We start from the raw sequence: 14,605 nt of genomic DNA on the forward strand, positions 1-14,605 counted from the left end.
TTGCCTACATTATAAAACAAGTGCATGTTGACTACACAGTTTTGCAAGCTATGTGGTATAGTATAGAATGATGTGTGCACTTAATGCAAAAAGTTTGAAAACATGCCATGTATAACCAGTTTAAAAGGTTCATAATTACTAAGAACCATTTCCAATTTCACTTTTTCTCCCAAAGTAAGGAGACGAAAGTCAACTGAAAGTCGAGGGAGCGCACACACGCAAATGCTTTCCAGCAGCGATGAGCGAGCCCAAGCTCAAGCTCCGCTATACAACAACAGCTTGGGAGGAAACATCACGTGGTGACACATCTCCGGGACTGACGTCATCGTCCCCATCTCCAAGCAACCTCTCCATCAGCACTCGCGTCACCGCACGCCGAGCCGGACGGTTGCCTGGCAACCTCTGCCTTGCGCTTGCGCCCAGGCTTGTGCTTTGCTCGAAGTTCTGACGCGAGTGTGACGTTAATGAGGTGGGTATCAATTTGTTAGCCTATAGCAGCGAGAGAGGAGGAGTTTCCCATGAACACTGTGGCTGTCTGCATTCCACAGGAGCGCACAGGCAGACGGAACAGTGCGGTAGCCGGGGTTGTGACCGGCCAAATCAACCTGTAAATAGTTCTAACTGATACGGCTGGCACACTTTAGTGTACACTTCAGTGTACATTTATGTAGATATTTCTTTAAAAGAAGGAAAATAAAAAAGTGAAATGCTGTTTTTCATTATACTTTTCTCATATTTACTGCAACTAATATCCTTATAGAATGACTTGTATAGCTGTCTGTAACAACCGATTAAACTGTGAGAGGAGCTGGTGCACCTACATCCAATAAGGTAAGACACGGCAATGCTCTTATGATTCTTTGGAAAAATCTGGCTTGTATTTCAAAGTGGATCTATAATGGACATATTTAATAATGTTGTATTTATTTTTTGAGACCGTTTGTATTTGTTTTACTCGGGCAGCCTGTGTGCGCCGAGCTGCCATTGCCATTTTCTTAACACTTAACAATTCTGTGTTATGTTATAAATGTCTACATGTCTATTAAGCATAGACTTTTCATATTTGGGCATGTTTCTTCAAAAGCCGTATTTAAAATAATTAATATATGGTTAGAGCAGTAATTCAATTTAGTGCAAACTTGAAGATTTGACAGACATGAAATGATGTGCTCTATCTTGAATTATTTTGTGCATGATGATGCAATGGCAATGTTAATTCAGAATCATTGCGTTTTTTAATAGTAATTGTGGAAGAACTACGCCTAGTTAAATGTGTAGCCTAATGGTTCTAATTATAACGTTATTATCAATAATGATAATAATACATTGATAACGTAATCCATTAGGCCTAACAAATGATAACACACTAATAATAGGCCTACAATAAAAAATAAAACAATGCCATTAATCATAGGCGTATGCGCATTTGATATTTTAAATGTGTACTTTTGTAACGCAGGTACTACACACAATTTTTATCCTATCATTGGGAATATAATAATCATCATGGTGATCATGACGGGGAGCAGCCAGGGGCCCCAGCCCAACCATACCCAGGGAAGGCCTCTCCAGGTCGGCTTCTATGAGATCATCAGCACTCTGGGGAAAGGAAACTTTGCCGTGGTCAAACTGGCAAGGCACAAAGTCACCAAAACACAGGTCAGCATCCCAAATCTTTCCTTACCAATGGTTCCATGTCATATTTGATTCATTTCTAAATCACACGGACACATCTGAAAAGCATTTGGTAGAATCATATCAGCCTCTCACAGTGCATTTGTTCTGGATATAGTAGACCTTATCGTGTGTTTACAGTTTGCTGTGTTGGTTGGTTGTCCACTGCCAGGTGGCCATAAAGATCATTGACAAGACGAGACTAAACCCATCCAACCTAGAGAAGATCTACAGGGAGGTCCAGATAATGAAGCTGCTGAACCACCCCCATATCATCAAACTCTACCAGGTGTGTGTTGTCTCTATGATGATCTACTGTTCCACTGGGGGGTCTGTTATTTTAGGTGTGTTGACTGACACGCTATCCATCATGGATATTGCTGAGTGACTGGGCTGTGTGTTTGGCTACGTGTCCACAGAGAGACACAAGAGCTGAGTGGGTGTCGGGGACGAATAACACATGCACAGTAAACAGGAGAGGTAGAGGGCCTATTATTTGTATATATATTTTATTTGACCTTTATTTAACTTAAAGGACAAGGAGTAGGGATGGACGTGTGGTGGCTTGGAAGAGATGAAATGTATGGCTGAAATGGAAAGGAAGGTTTCACTGTTTGTGTTATGGTACATCTGGGTTTATACACACACACATCTTTTTTTCAATCAGCAGTTCTCTGCCCTTTGTTCAGTTCTGTGCTGTTTTGCTGGTTTTGAGGATTACTGGATGTCTGGATTTAAGAGGGTGACTGCTGAGGGATTTAAGAGGGTGACTGCTGAGGGATTTAAGAGGGTGACTGCTGAGGGATTTAAGAGGGTGACTGCTGAGATTGCGAAATTGTGTTCCCTTCCACACCCAAAATCCTGGGGAAAGATCTTATTAGAAGGCCCCCCCCCCCTCTCCCACACACACACACACACACACACACACACACACACACACACACACACACACACACACACACACACACACACACACACACACACACACACACACACACACACACACATACACGCACACGCACACACACACACACATACACGCACACGCACAGCCACACACACAACGCTTTGAGTTGGACAGGAAAGCCTGATGTGTCATATGTCTTACAGAGGACGAGCCACCACTGTGAGCAAATTAGTACTGAGGGATAGTCCTCCTAAAGCTAATCAGCATTTCCAATCAGGGCTCACAGTAATGGTCAGATCTGACAGTGCTGCTGTGCTCTCGACAGCCAGGGAAACTTCTCACTTAAGAGGAGTCACTGGATGACTAATGGCTCTGAGCTGGGCAACCTTGTGATCCGGAGGTCACATCCTCTCCCTCTCATCCTTCTGTTACACTAACAAACAGTGGGGGATTGGAAATGAGGCAGACAATTACATTGAAAAAAGCCACAATCTATTTGCAATATTAAAGCTGATCCACCACCACCAAAAAAAACCCTCCAAAATAACACCAAAGTGTTGAACCTCGACCTTTAGATATGCTGACCTTTAGATACTGAATGCTCTTTTGTGAAGAAAATGACACTTTTCCCCCTGTACTTCTAGAGATGACCACAGCCTGTTGTCTATTTCTCTTTCTTTCTCTTTCTTTCTCTTTCTTTCTTTTTCTCTCTCATTCACACACTCCCCCACACACTACTCTTCAAGGGGCCAGTATGAGGGGCCCTTAACGTGCCAGACCACTTCCCTGGAAGCCTGTATGACATCAGCAGCACCTCTAGGGTGAGAGGGACAAAGAGTGGTGCTCATCTCTCTCAGACGAAGACTAGAGACTATGTGAAGCGTCTGTGTATCCCTAACCATTACGGCTGCCCAGGACCTCTCTGTCTCTCACGCAGTTAGAAAAATGAAAGAGAAACTGGTTTGGAAATGAAACGAGGCTATGAAATGACTGCCATTGTTGTTGATTCGTGACTTAGCTAGCGTTTAGCTTAGCTAGGTTTTGGTTTATTGAGTCCTGGCAGTGATGTTAATCAGGCTTTCTTTCCTAAGAAGTGGTAGTGACACAACATTCCCAACAACAACAACCGGTGACAGACAACACAGTTTAGTGGGAACATGGGTTTGAACTGTTGTGTGTGTTTTTGCCTGTGTGGACTCATGTTCATATCGTGTTCGTGTCCTATAAATAAAGAGCATACAGGAAGTGCCTGTCATCTCTGTTATGCAACAGTTCATATCATGGAAAGTCAGCATGCCCAGTGTGTGTGTGTGACAGGAGTTATGGAACAGGAAGGGGGTAGTGTGGTCAGAGGAAAATGAAGTTTGCCAGAAAATGTCCCCAGTGCTCAGTCCTGGCTCTGCTAAAACACTCACAGAGTGAAAAGTTCTCTCTCCTCACGTCATCACGGTATGTTTGTGTGTGTATACTTTTAGCTAACTTCTCTTCTATGTCTCTCTTTGTGTTTCTCTTAGGTAATGGAGACTAAAGATATGCTGTACATTGTGACAGAATACGCCAAAAATGGAGAGATGTTCGGTGAGGATCAAATAAAATATCCCTTTGTTGTAACCTGTGTTGGGCACAGTGGAGGCTGCTGAGGGGAGGACGGCTCATAATAATGGCTGGATTGGAGTCAATGGAATGGTATCAAACACATCGAAGACGTAGTTTCCATACGTTTGATACCAGTCCATTGACTCCATTCCAGACGTTATTATGAGCCGTCCTCCCCTCAGCAGCCTCCCCTGGTTGTGCCGTATCTTTTTAGGTAATAAAAGGGGTCAAATAGATATGAAGTTCCTCCCTCACCCAGGATGAATAAATGGTTTAGGCATCTGAGTCTAAAACGCCCCCTCTCTCTCTCTCTCTCTCTCTCTCTCTCTCTCTCTCTCTCTCTCTCTCTCTCTCTCTCTCTCTCTCTCTCTCTCTCTCTCTCTCTCTCTCTCTCTCTCTCTCTCTCTCTCTCTCCCTCCCTCTTGTCCTCCAGACTACTTGACCTCAAACGGGCGCATGAGCGAGGACGAGGCACAGAAGAAGTTCGGGCAGATTCTGACGGCAGTGGATTACTGCCACAGACACCACATCGTTCACAGAGACCTCAAAACTGAGAATCTACTGCTGGATGCCAACATGAACATCAAACTGGCCGGTGAGTCTGTCTGGGAGATAACATGAACATCAAACTGGCCGGTGAGTCTGTCTGGGAGATAACATGAACATCAAACTGGCCGGTGAGTCTGTCTGGGAGATAACATGAACATCAAACTGGCCGGTGAGTCTGTCTGGGAGATAACATGAACATCAAACTGGCCGGTGAGTCTGTCTGGGAGATAACATGAACATCAAACTGGCCGGTGAGTCTGTCTGGGAGATAACATGAACATCAAACTGGCCGGTGAGTCTGTCTGGGAGATAACATGAACATCAAACTGGCCGGTGAGTCTGTCTGGGAGATAACATGAACATCAAACTGGCCGGTGAGTCTGTCTGGGAGATAACATGAACATCAAACTGGCCGGTGAGTCTGTCTGGGAGATAACATGAACATCAAACTGGCCGGTGAGTCTGTCTGGGAGATAACATGAACATCAAACTGGCCGTGAGTCTGTCTGGGAGATAACATGAACATCAAACTGGCCGGTGAGTCTGTCTGGGAGATAACATGAACATCAAACTGGCCGGTGAGTCTGTCTGGGAGATAACATGAACATCAAACTGGCCGTGAGTCTGTCTGGGAGATAACATGAACATCAAACTGGCCGTGAGTCTGTCTGGGAGATAACATGAACATCAAACTGGCTGTGAGTCTGTCTGGGAGATAATAGATAGCAGACTCCCCTCTATCCTTTATGGTTCTCTACATGATTCCCAGACTTCTTAATCTCTCTACTGAAGAGAAGACCTGCATCACTGTAATTAAAAGATTGTTACTGGGTCTGAGTGCTAATGAATTGCAAACTGCCAAGAACTAGAAGGTTCTTTATGGTGAAATAGCAGGGTCATAGCAGGCCTGATCTGATGCCACAGAGAGCCAGGGTGACGATCTGTATTCAGTAAACACACACACACAAACAAACACACACACACTGCCAGAAAGCAAGACAGTGCCCAGCGGGTCAACCTCAGTGCCTCATTGTGGCAGGACAATCAGAGCTCTGTGTCAGAGCCCAGGGTGACATTAGCTCAGATGCTATCTGGCCTTTCATCTGTCATTATGTGATTAACATTACGCAATATCAACAAGAAAAAACTCTGTAGCCAGCAGGGAATACAGGACTCAAACAACCACGAGTTCCACAAACTAACCAATCTCTTTCTTCTTCCCGTTCAGACTTTGGATTCGGTAACTTCTACAACGCAGGCGAGCCCCTGTCTACGTGGTGCGGCAGCCCCCCTTACGCAGCACCCGAGGTGTTCGAGGGGAAGGAGTACGAAGGGCCACAGTTGGATATCTGGGTAAGGGCTGACAGGGAAACTGTACACAATGTGTTTTGAACCGTAGTTCTACCATCTTCATGTCAAACCAATGAATAGTGAAGTAAAGGGAGAGGCCATTTGTTGACGTTCTCCTCCTGGTGTATCTCCTCTAAAGAGTCTGGGTGTGGTTTTGTACGTTCTCGTGTGCGGTTCCCTTCCGTTCGACGGGCCCAGCCTCCCTGCCCTCAGACAGAGAGTCACAGAGGGTCGCTTCAGAATCCCCTTCTTCATGTCTCAAGGTACCCATCACACCATGGCAACCACACAGTGACACATTTCATAGTGTGATTGGACTGATACATTGATTGATAAAATGACTGGTTTATATTATATAAAAGCATATGCTGTAGCATCAGACTGACCTTGCTTTCCCTTCTATCGCCCTCCCTACCTCCCTTCTCCCTCCCTATCTCTTCTGCCCTCCCTACCTCCCTTCTCCCTCCCTATCTCTTCCGCCCTCCCTATCTCTCCCTCCCTTCTCCCTCCATTCTCCCTCCCTCCTTTCTCCCTCTTCCTCCCTCTTTATTCCCCGCAGACTGTGAGAACCTGATCCGTAGGATGCTGGTGGTAGACCCAGCTAAGAGGATCAGTGTGGCCCAGATCAAGCAGCACCACTGGATGCTGGCTGACCCCACAGCTCTTCACCAGACCCTCAGCATGACCCTTCCCCTCACAGACTACAACTCTAACCTGGGGGACTACAGCGAGCCTGTCCTGGGCATCATGCAAACCCTGGGCATTGACCGCCAGAGGACCATTGAGGTGAGGGGCTCATTGGTTGATGTGTTAATTGGTTGATTGGTTAATTGGTTTATTGGTGTTATGGTCCTAGAAGGAGGATTAGAGGAGGGTAGGAGTGAGTGGAGCTGGGCCGTTATATAGGTTATAGGTTATGTGTTATAGGTTATGTGTTATAGGTTATGGGTTATAGGTTACAGGTTGTAGGTTATGTGTTATAGGTTATAGGTTATAGGTTACAGGTTGTAGGTTATGTGTTATAGGTTATGGGTTATAGGTTACAAGTTATAGGTTATGTGTTATAGGTTATGTGTTATAGGTTACAGGTTATAGGTTATGTGTTATAGGTTATAGGTTATAGGTTACAGGTTGTAGGTTATGTGTTATAGGTTATGGGTTATAGGTTACAAGTTATAGGTTATGTGTTATAGGTTATGTGTTATAGGTTATGTGTTATGGGTTATGGGTTCTAGGTTATGGGTTATATGTTACAGGTTATAGGTTATGTGTTATAGGTTACAGGTTATGTGTTATAGGTTACAGGTTATAGGTTATGTGTTATAGGTTACAGGTTATAGGTTATGTGTTATAGGTTATGTGTTATAGGTTATGTGTTATAGGTTATGGGTTATAGGTTACAGGTTATAGGTTATGGGTTATAGGTTATGTGTTATAGGTTATGTGTTATAGGTTATGGGTTATAGGTTACAGGTTATAGGTTATGTGTTATAGGTTACAGGTTATAGGTTATGTGTTATAGGTTATGTGTTATAGGTTATGTGTTATAGGTTATGGGTTATAGGTTACAGGTTATAGGTTATGGGTTATAGGTTATGTGTTATGGGTTATGTGTTATAGGTTACAGGTTATAGGTTATGGGTTATAGGTTACAGGTTATGTGTTATAGGTTACAGGTTATAGGTTATGGGTTATAGGTTACAGGTTATAGGTTATGGGTTATAGGTTATGTGTTATGGGTTATGGGTTATAGGTTATAGGTTGTGTGTTATAGGTTATGTGTTATAGGTTACAGGTTATAGGTTATGGTTTATGGGTTATAGGTTATAGGTTACGGGTTATGGGTTATAGGTTATAGGTTATGGGTTATGGGTTATGGTTATGGTTGTGGTTATGGTTATGGGTTATAGGTTATAGGTTATAGGTTATGGTTATGGGTTATAGGTTATAGGTTATGGGTTATGGTTATGGTTATGGTTATGGTTATGGGTTATGGGTTATAGGTTATGGGTTATAGGTTATAGGTTATGGTTATGGGTTATAGGTTATAGGTTATGGTTATAGGTTATAGGTTATAGGTTATGGGTTATGGTTATGGTTATGGGTTATAGGTTATAGGTTATAGGTTATAGGTTATGGTTATGGGTTATAGGTTATAGGTTATGGGTTATGGTTATGGGTTATATGTTACGGGTTATGGTTATGGGTTATAGGTTATAGGTTATGGGTTACGAGTTACAGGTTATAGGTTATGGGTTATACAGATCACATAGTACCACAGGAATACAGTATTTGGAGTACACTGTAAAGACTGAGGTAGTGGGGTCAGGTACTGGGTTGAAAGTGGTGGGGCTTTGAGACAGTTAGTCATGTCTGGCAGTAGAGCACGGTATGTTATGCTGCCTCCCAGGCAGGCACCACAGTCAAACACACCCTGGATCCCTGTACACCTGGGGGACTTAATACTCATTTTGTAGGGAGAATTAGGGGGATAACTGGCATCTGCTTTTAAAGCCTGACACAGTTAGCGGTGAGTAGATGAGCTCCAACAGCAGTCTCTCATGAGATCAGTCTGGGTGAACGCAGTCTGACGGGGTACAGACCTATCTGAGAGAGAAATATATGTAGAGAGAGTGAGAGAGACAAACAGGGGGAGGAACAGTGAAAAGCTGGCAAATACAGCCCCTTATATTATGACACCCTTTGGACCAAAATGGCTGACTAACATGTCCTTCTGTTCTGCCCCAGTCTCTGCAGAGCAGCAGCTACAACCACTTCTCAGCCATCTACTACTTACTGTTGGAGAGGATCAGGGAGCACCGAGCCCAGCAGCTCAGCCGTCAGTGTGGGCCCTGGAACCAGAGACCCAGGAGCACCTCTGACTCCGGTACCCCAGAGGCCATCATGGAGGACAGCTTCCGACCTTCAGCCTACCCCATCCAATGCAAGAGCACCCCTCCCATGCACGCGGAGATGGAATATGACCAAGGTGCATTGTTCCAACGTGTGGTGTTCCCGGTGGAAGCCAGTCTGAACCGACTGCTGTGTAACCACTCCATCTCCCCCAACAGCCTGGTGGAGACCAGCATCAGTGAGGAGGTGCGGCCCCGCGACCTGAAGGAAGAGGTCACACACACCTGCTCGGCCCTCATCCTGCCCACCACCACCTCCCGGCGACACACCCTGGCCGAGGTCTCTGCTCGCTTCCACCAGTGCAACCCCCCCTGCATCGTTGTCAGCCCCTCCGATGGTGCGTCGTCTGACAGCTGTCTGAGGTCCTCGTCCACCCCCAACCCCGCTCTGCACCCCGCTGTAGGTGGCCTGTCAGCCGTGCTGGCCATTGGGACTGACCCCGGGGCACTGGTCCCCGCCGATAGCCCACCGGCCCTCTCCTGTCACCTCCTCCCCCAGACTCAGGCTGCCAGCTTCCAAGAGGGCCGCAGAGCCTCCGACACCTCCCTCACACAAGGTATGGGTGATGACAGTTTATAGCCATTAGGTATGCATCAGTCCCATCATCCTCATCATCATCATTACTACAGAGAAATGTATCAGTCACATCATCATCTAACCAATCGTCTGCCTGTCTCTCTCTCTGTGCACCTCCCCAGGTCTGAAAGCCTTCCGCCAACAGCTGAGAAAGAACACGCGCACTAAAGGCCTTCTGGGTCTGAATAAGATCAAAGGTCTGGCGAGGCAGGTCTGCCCTCCGACCTCCGACCGCAGTAGCCGTGGCACCTGGGGATCAATAGGCCCCACCATCAGTGAGCACCGCAGCATGCTGGAGGAAGTTCTGCACCAGCAAAGGTAAGAGGGAGACACACACACAACCTTACACACGCACCTGCACATAAATACAATCACAGACACGTAGTCACCGTAAGTGTCATTCTAACCACACCTCTCTGTCTCTGTTTACAGGATGCTCCAGATCCAGCACAAGCCCCAACCTCCGCCTCCTTGGCCAGCACCAACCCAGAATCCCCCGTTCTTCCTGTCCAAGCAGCAGCCCCCCTCCCCCACCTCAGTCTTCGTCGCCCCCTCCACCCTGTCCGACACCCCCGCCCCCTCCCTCCTCCAGGGGGAACCCCAACACCCCCTGCCCTCCCACCAGAGCCCCTGGCTCTCCAGCATGCCTTCTGGCAGCAACCTCTGGAGTTATCTTCACCCTCCTATGGCTCCTCTTCCTCCTGCTCCTCCTCTTCCTCCTGCTCCTCCTCTTCCTCTCTCTCCCCCGTGGGTACTGCTGCTTACCTCCTCGAGGCTCGACTGCACATAAGCCAGCAGTCCAGCCTCTACCTCGAGACCAACCTCCACCCCCAGACCAACCCCCAGGACCAAGCCCAGGACCAGACCCAGGCTTTCACCAAGGGCCCCTTCCCCCTCATGCCTATGCAGGGGATGTGGAGTCTCGATTCAGCCTCCGGGAGAGAGTCTGAGATGCAGGAGCTGGGCTGCGGTGGACAGCAGCAGCTGAGAAGCTGTGTGATGGTGAAGTAATGGAGGGAAAGAAAGGAGAAGCAGAAAACAACAACTTCTTATTGGAACAGAGTGATTGTTCTGCATGACAACCAGAGGACAAAATGTCCTGGTGATGTCATCACTGATGGACAGGAAGGGTAAGCGACAGTGGGAACAGAACTTTGAGACGTGGAGTTTCTCAGACCATCAGATGACGAGCAGATGACGACAGATCAGATCCTCTAAAAGTGTGAAAAGAGAACAATTGGGTAGAAAAACTGAGCAAAGAGGAGATAGATTTTTTTTAACTGATGCAAGTCACAAATCTACACTCTTGAACAACATGCAAACACACATCTAGTTGTGTGTGTCTGTGTGTGATCACATAAGCTGAGAATTAAGCAATAACCAAACTCTGGAGTGACGGCTCTGAGGTCTCATCCAAACCCCCAGAGAAGCAATAAAGGTCTGGGACCCCCTCAACACAACAGGGGACCTCCGTTCCTCTCCTTTGTCCCTGATGGGGATCCCAACTTACCCCTGTCCCGCTGTGGAGGGGTGAGTGAAGGACTAGTCTTGAAACCCCAACGAGGACTGGTATCAATGTACCATACTAGATCATTTTAGACCTATTTCAACAGTTTCATTTGTATTTTTTTCATCAAGTTTGAAAACAGGAGGATCCAGTCTTCCTGATTTTGTTTTGTGTTACTTTTCCAGTTTTGCTCAGTGTATATATACCTTAATTACTTATTACTTATTGTTTTCACTTAATTAGAAAAGACCAAAGTTATTTCTTTATTTTTACTTTGTTTGTCTTTTGGAGAAGATATTACTTATTGGTCACATACACATGTTTAGCAGGTGTTATTGTGGGTGTAGAGAAATGTTTGTGTTCCTAGCTGCAACAGTGCAGTAATATCTAACCATACACAACAATACACACCAATCTAAAAGTAAAAGAATGGAATTTAGAAATATAGTAATATTTAGACGAACAATGTCGGAGTCAGGAGTATAAATAATTATATATATATACACACATATATATACACATATATATATATATATATATATATATATATATATATATATATATATATATATATATATATATATATATATATATATATATATATATATATATATATATAGTACCAGTCAAAAGTTTGGACACACCTACTCATTCCAAGGTTTTTCATTCTTTTTACTATTTTCTACATTATAGAATAATAGTGAAGAAATCAAAACTCTGAAGTAACACATATGGAATCATGTAGTAACCAAAAAAGTGTTAAACGAATCAAAATATATTTTATAATTGAGATTCTTCAACGTAGTAACGTAATCTTTGCACACTCTTGTCATTCTCTCAACCCTTGAATGAGTAGGTGTGTCCGAACTGTTGACATGTACTGTATGTATGAGCGCATATGTGTGATGGGATGTATAGACATTGTGGACAGTATGTAGATAGAATATGTAGTATATCTGAAGAATACGTGGATAGAATAGTATATGTACAGCAATAGTTGAATAGGATGGACTTGACTAGAATACAGTATATACATATGAAGTGGGTAAAATGGGATATATCAATATTCTTAAAGTGACCAGTGTTCCATGTCTGTGTACATAGGGTAGCATCTTCTAAGGTGCAGGGTTGAGTAACCGGGTGGTAGCTGGCTAGTGACAGTGACTAAGTTCAGGACAGGATACTGGTGGAGGCCGGCTTGTGATGGCTATTTAATAGTCTGATGGCCTTGATGGCCTTTCAGTCTCTCGGTCCCCGCTTTGATGCACCTGTACTGACCTCGCCTAGTCTGTAGCCATCCTACAAACACGCAGTATCATAACTATTCTAAACTTCCAAACTTTCTTTGAAGACAATGTTATTGTGATTTCACAAACTGTGATTTGTTTGTGCGAGATTCCAGCTGAGCTTATACTGCTTTCACCAGAGAAGAAAAAATGACTTGCTGTGTGACTAAAGCACAATAGGTACTGCTGTTAGCAAGCAGTGTGTGCATGCGTGTGTGTGTGTGTGCACCTTACAAAAAGGTTGATTTTCAATTAATCATTTCTACTCATGTATGGTTACTTTCTACTCATATTCCCTCTGTATTTATGTCATTTTATATGTCTCAATTTGTAAATATTGTCAAAATGTAAGACCCTGAAGACCTATGAGCATGATGTCATTCCCTATCAGGGGAAAACATTTACATTTGAGTCATTTAGTAGACACTCTTATCCAGAACCACTTACAGTAGTGAGTGCAACCATTTCCATAACAAAGCTTTACCCACTATACGTTTCACCTCATATGGGCTACGTGTATGCTACATGATGTGGTGCTTTCACACAGCCAGAACAAAGACTTTGGGACTATAGTGCAATATTTCACATTGAAATGCAGAAGAAATGAGAGATAGAGAGATGACATAAGATACTACAGTAACTGCCTGCTGGTGTTCATTCGATTGTTGTTTTTTCTTTTTGTATGAATGTACAAGGTTTTCCGACCTTCATAGGCAGCAAGCTGAGTAGAGCAGGTGGTAGAAAGCTTCTGTTTTTTGTTGAACATAGAAATGCATATGTTTAGAAGAAAGGACCCAAACCATTTCACAGTGCTTTCCCTATCGACAACATGGTTGCCTGCTACTGCATGATGGCAGAACTCGAGATTAGCCAAAGAGAGAGCAGCGGAGTAAGAGAAAGAAACACGTTGACTCAAAATGTTAAGCTAGTGCTTTCATGGCATACTCTGTGTGGCCCCTGCAATGAGAAAGCTGCTTCTGCCACTAGATGCTAATGCAGGACCATGGCTGTATTTGTTGATGTATTTTCTAAGAAATAGAAAAGTTGTTTCAATGAATTGTCTGTAGGTGGTAAAGGTACAGTATCTAGATAGAGTTATGCACAGCATGTTTGGGTTTATGTGTTAGGCCTATTTATGTGTGAAGTGGTCTCATTTTGAACAACATGTTGAAGGGGGAAAGTGTTTGAAGCCTGAAGCTAAAATGTTGTTTGATAGATTTCTCTCTGAAAGCAGCATTGTTAATATTTCTAAATGACATTTCATTTTGGCTGATTGCACTCACCACCAACACTTGTGCCTTCTTCAGAACAAACCCCATACCTTCAGAGAATCCCTGCTTTTCTCCAATCAGCACACAGTGAAAACAGGTGGACCCGCCATGGGCCAGACACTCATAAGACCCAGTTTTCATACTTTGATTTAACTTGCTGTATTAAAGAAAAAAATAAGCATTGCACTTTACAGTGAATATTTCTCATTTCTGAAATAGGTTTTGTTGTTCCTGTTAGTTGAGAAAACTGGTCACAAACGTAGTTTAACTGAACTATTGAAACACTAGTAACCTTTTTGACACAGATCTGTAAGATGTTCTTTTTGGTAAAATGTTGGATGTGAAGAAATATGTTTTATGATTTTCCTGATTTGCTACTTGACTGTGTGTGTGTTTGTATGAATGTTATATAGAAAGATTGTTTATTTATGTGGCTATTTATTTGAATAAAATTAACTTCCTAAACATAAATTCCAGTTGTTCATCGTAATTTTGTGTAAATGTCATTAGTCATATAATAATACATGCTAATATTTATTAAATAAAAGTAGGCTGATCAACAGCCACTATAGTTGATGTCAAATCAAAATGGATGACATGGAGAGCTGAAGCAGAAAATGTTCCCAAGAAAACTACTTCGAACGCCACATTCTGAAAGCCGACAAGAAACACATCGTCCTCTTCACCTGCTGATGATGCACATTGATGATGTTCTAGCCCTCACTGGTGATGTTCTAGTCATCTGTGATGATGTTTTAGCCCTCTGTGACATTCTAGCCTGCTGCGATGTTGTTCTAGCCTGATGTGATGAAGTTCTAGCCCTCTGTGATGATGTTCTAGTCCTCTGTGATGATGTTCCAGCCCTCTGAGATGATGCTCGAGCCCTGTGTGATGATGTTCTATCCCTCTGTGATGATCTAGCCCTCTGTAATGTTCTAGCCTTCTGAGATGATGTTCTAGCCCTCTGAGATGAAGT

General features: G+C 44.0%; 1 protein-coding gene across 1 annotated transcript; it reads left to right on the top strand.

The window, feature by feature from the left end:
• The first annotated feature begins 536 nt into the window (after positions 1-536).
• Positions 537-14,100, top strand: sik1 (salt-inducible kinase 1). Its single transcript, XM_052493282.1, has 12 exons — positions 537-831; positions 1,460-1,659; positions 1,847-1,963; positions 4,096-4,159; positions 4,611-4,772; positions 5,955-6,079; positions 6,216-6,339; positions 6,636-6,862; positions 8,825-9,545; positions 9,688-9,883; positions 9,998-10,129; positions 10,162-14,100. The coding sequence occupies exons 2-12, from the start codon at positions 1,507-1,509 to the stop codon at positions 10,574-10,576; spliced, it is 2,436 nt and encodes an 811-aa protein (XP_052349242.1). The 5' UTR covers positions 537-831; positions 1,460-1,506; the 3' UTR covers positions 10,577-14,100.
• The last annotated feature ends 505 nt before the right edge of the window (positions 14,101-14,605 follow it).

The sequence above is a fragment of the Oncorhynchus keta genome, chromosome 34, assembly GCF_023373465.1.
Source record: "Oncorhynchus keta strain PuntledgeMale-10-30-2019 chromosome 34, Oket_V2, whole genome shotgun sequence".
In the NCBI taxonomy this organism is placed as follows: Eukaryota; Metazoa; Chordata; class Actinopteri; order Salmoniformes; family Salmonidae; genus Oncorhynchus; species Oncorhynchus keta.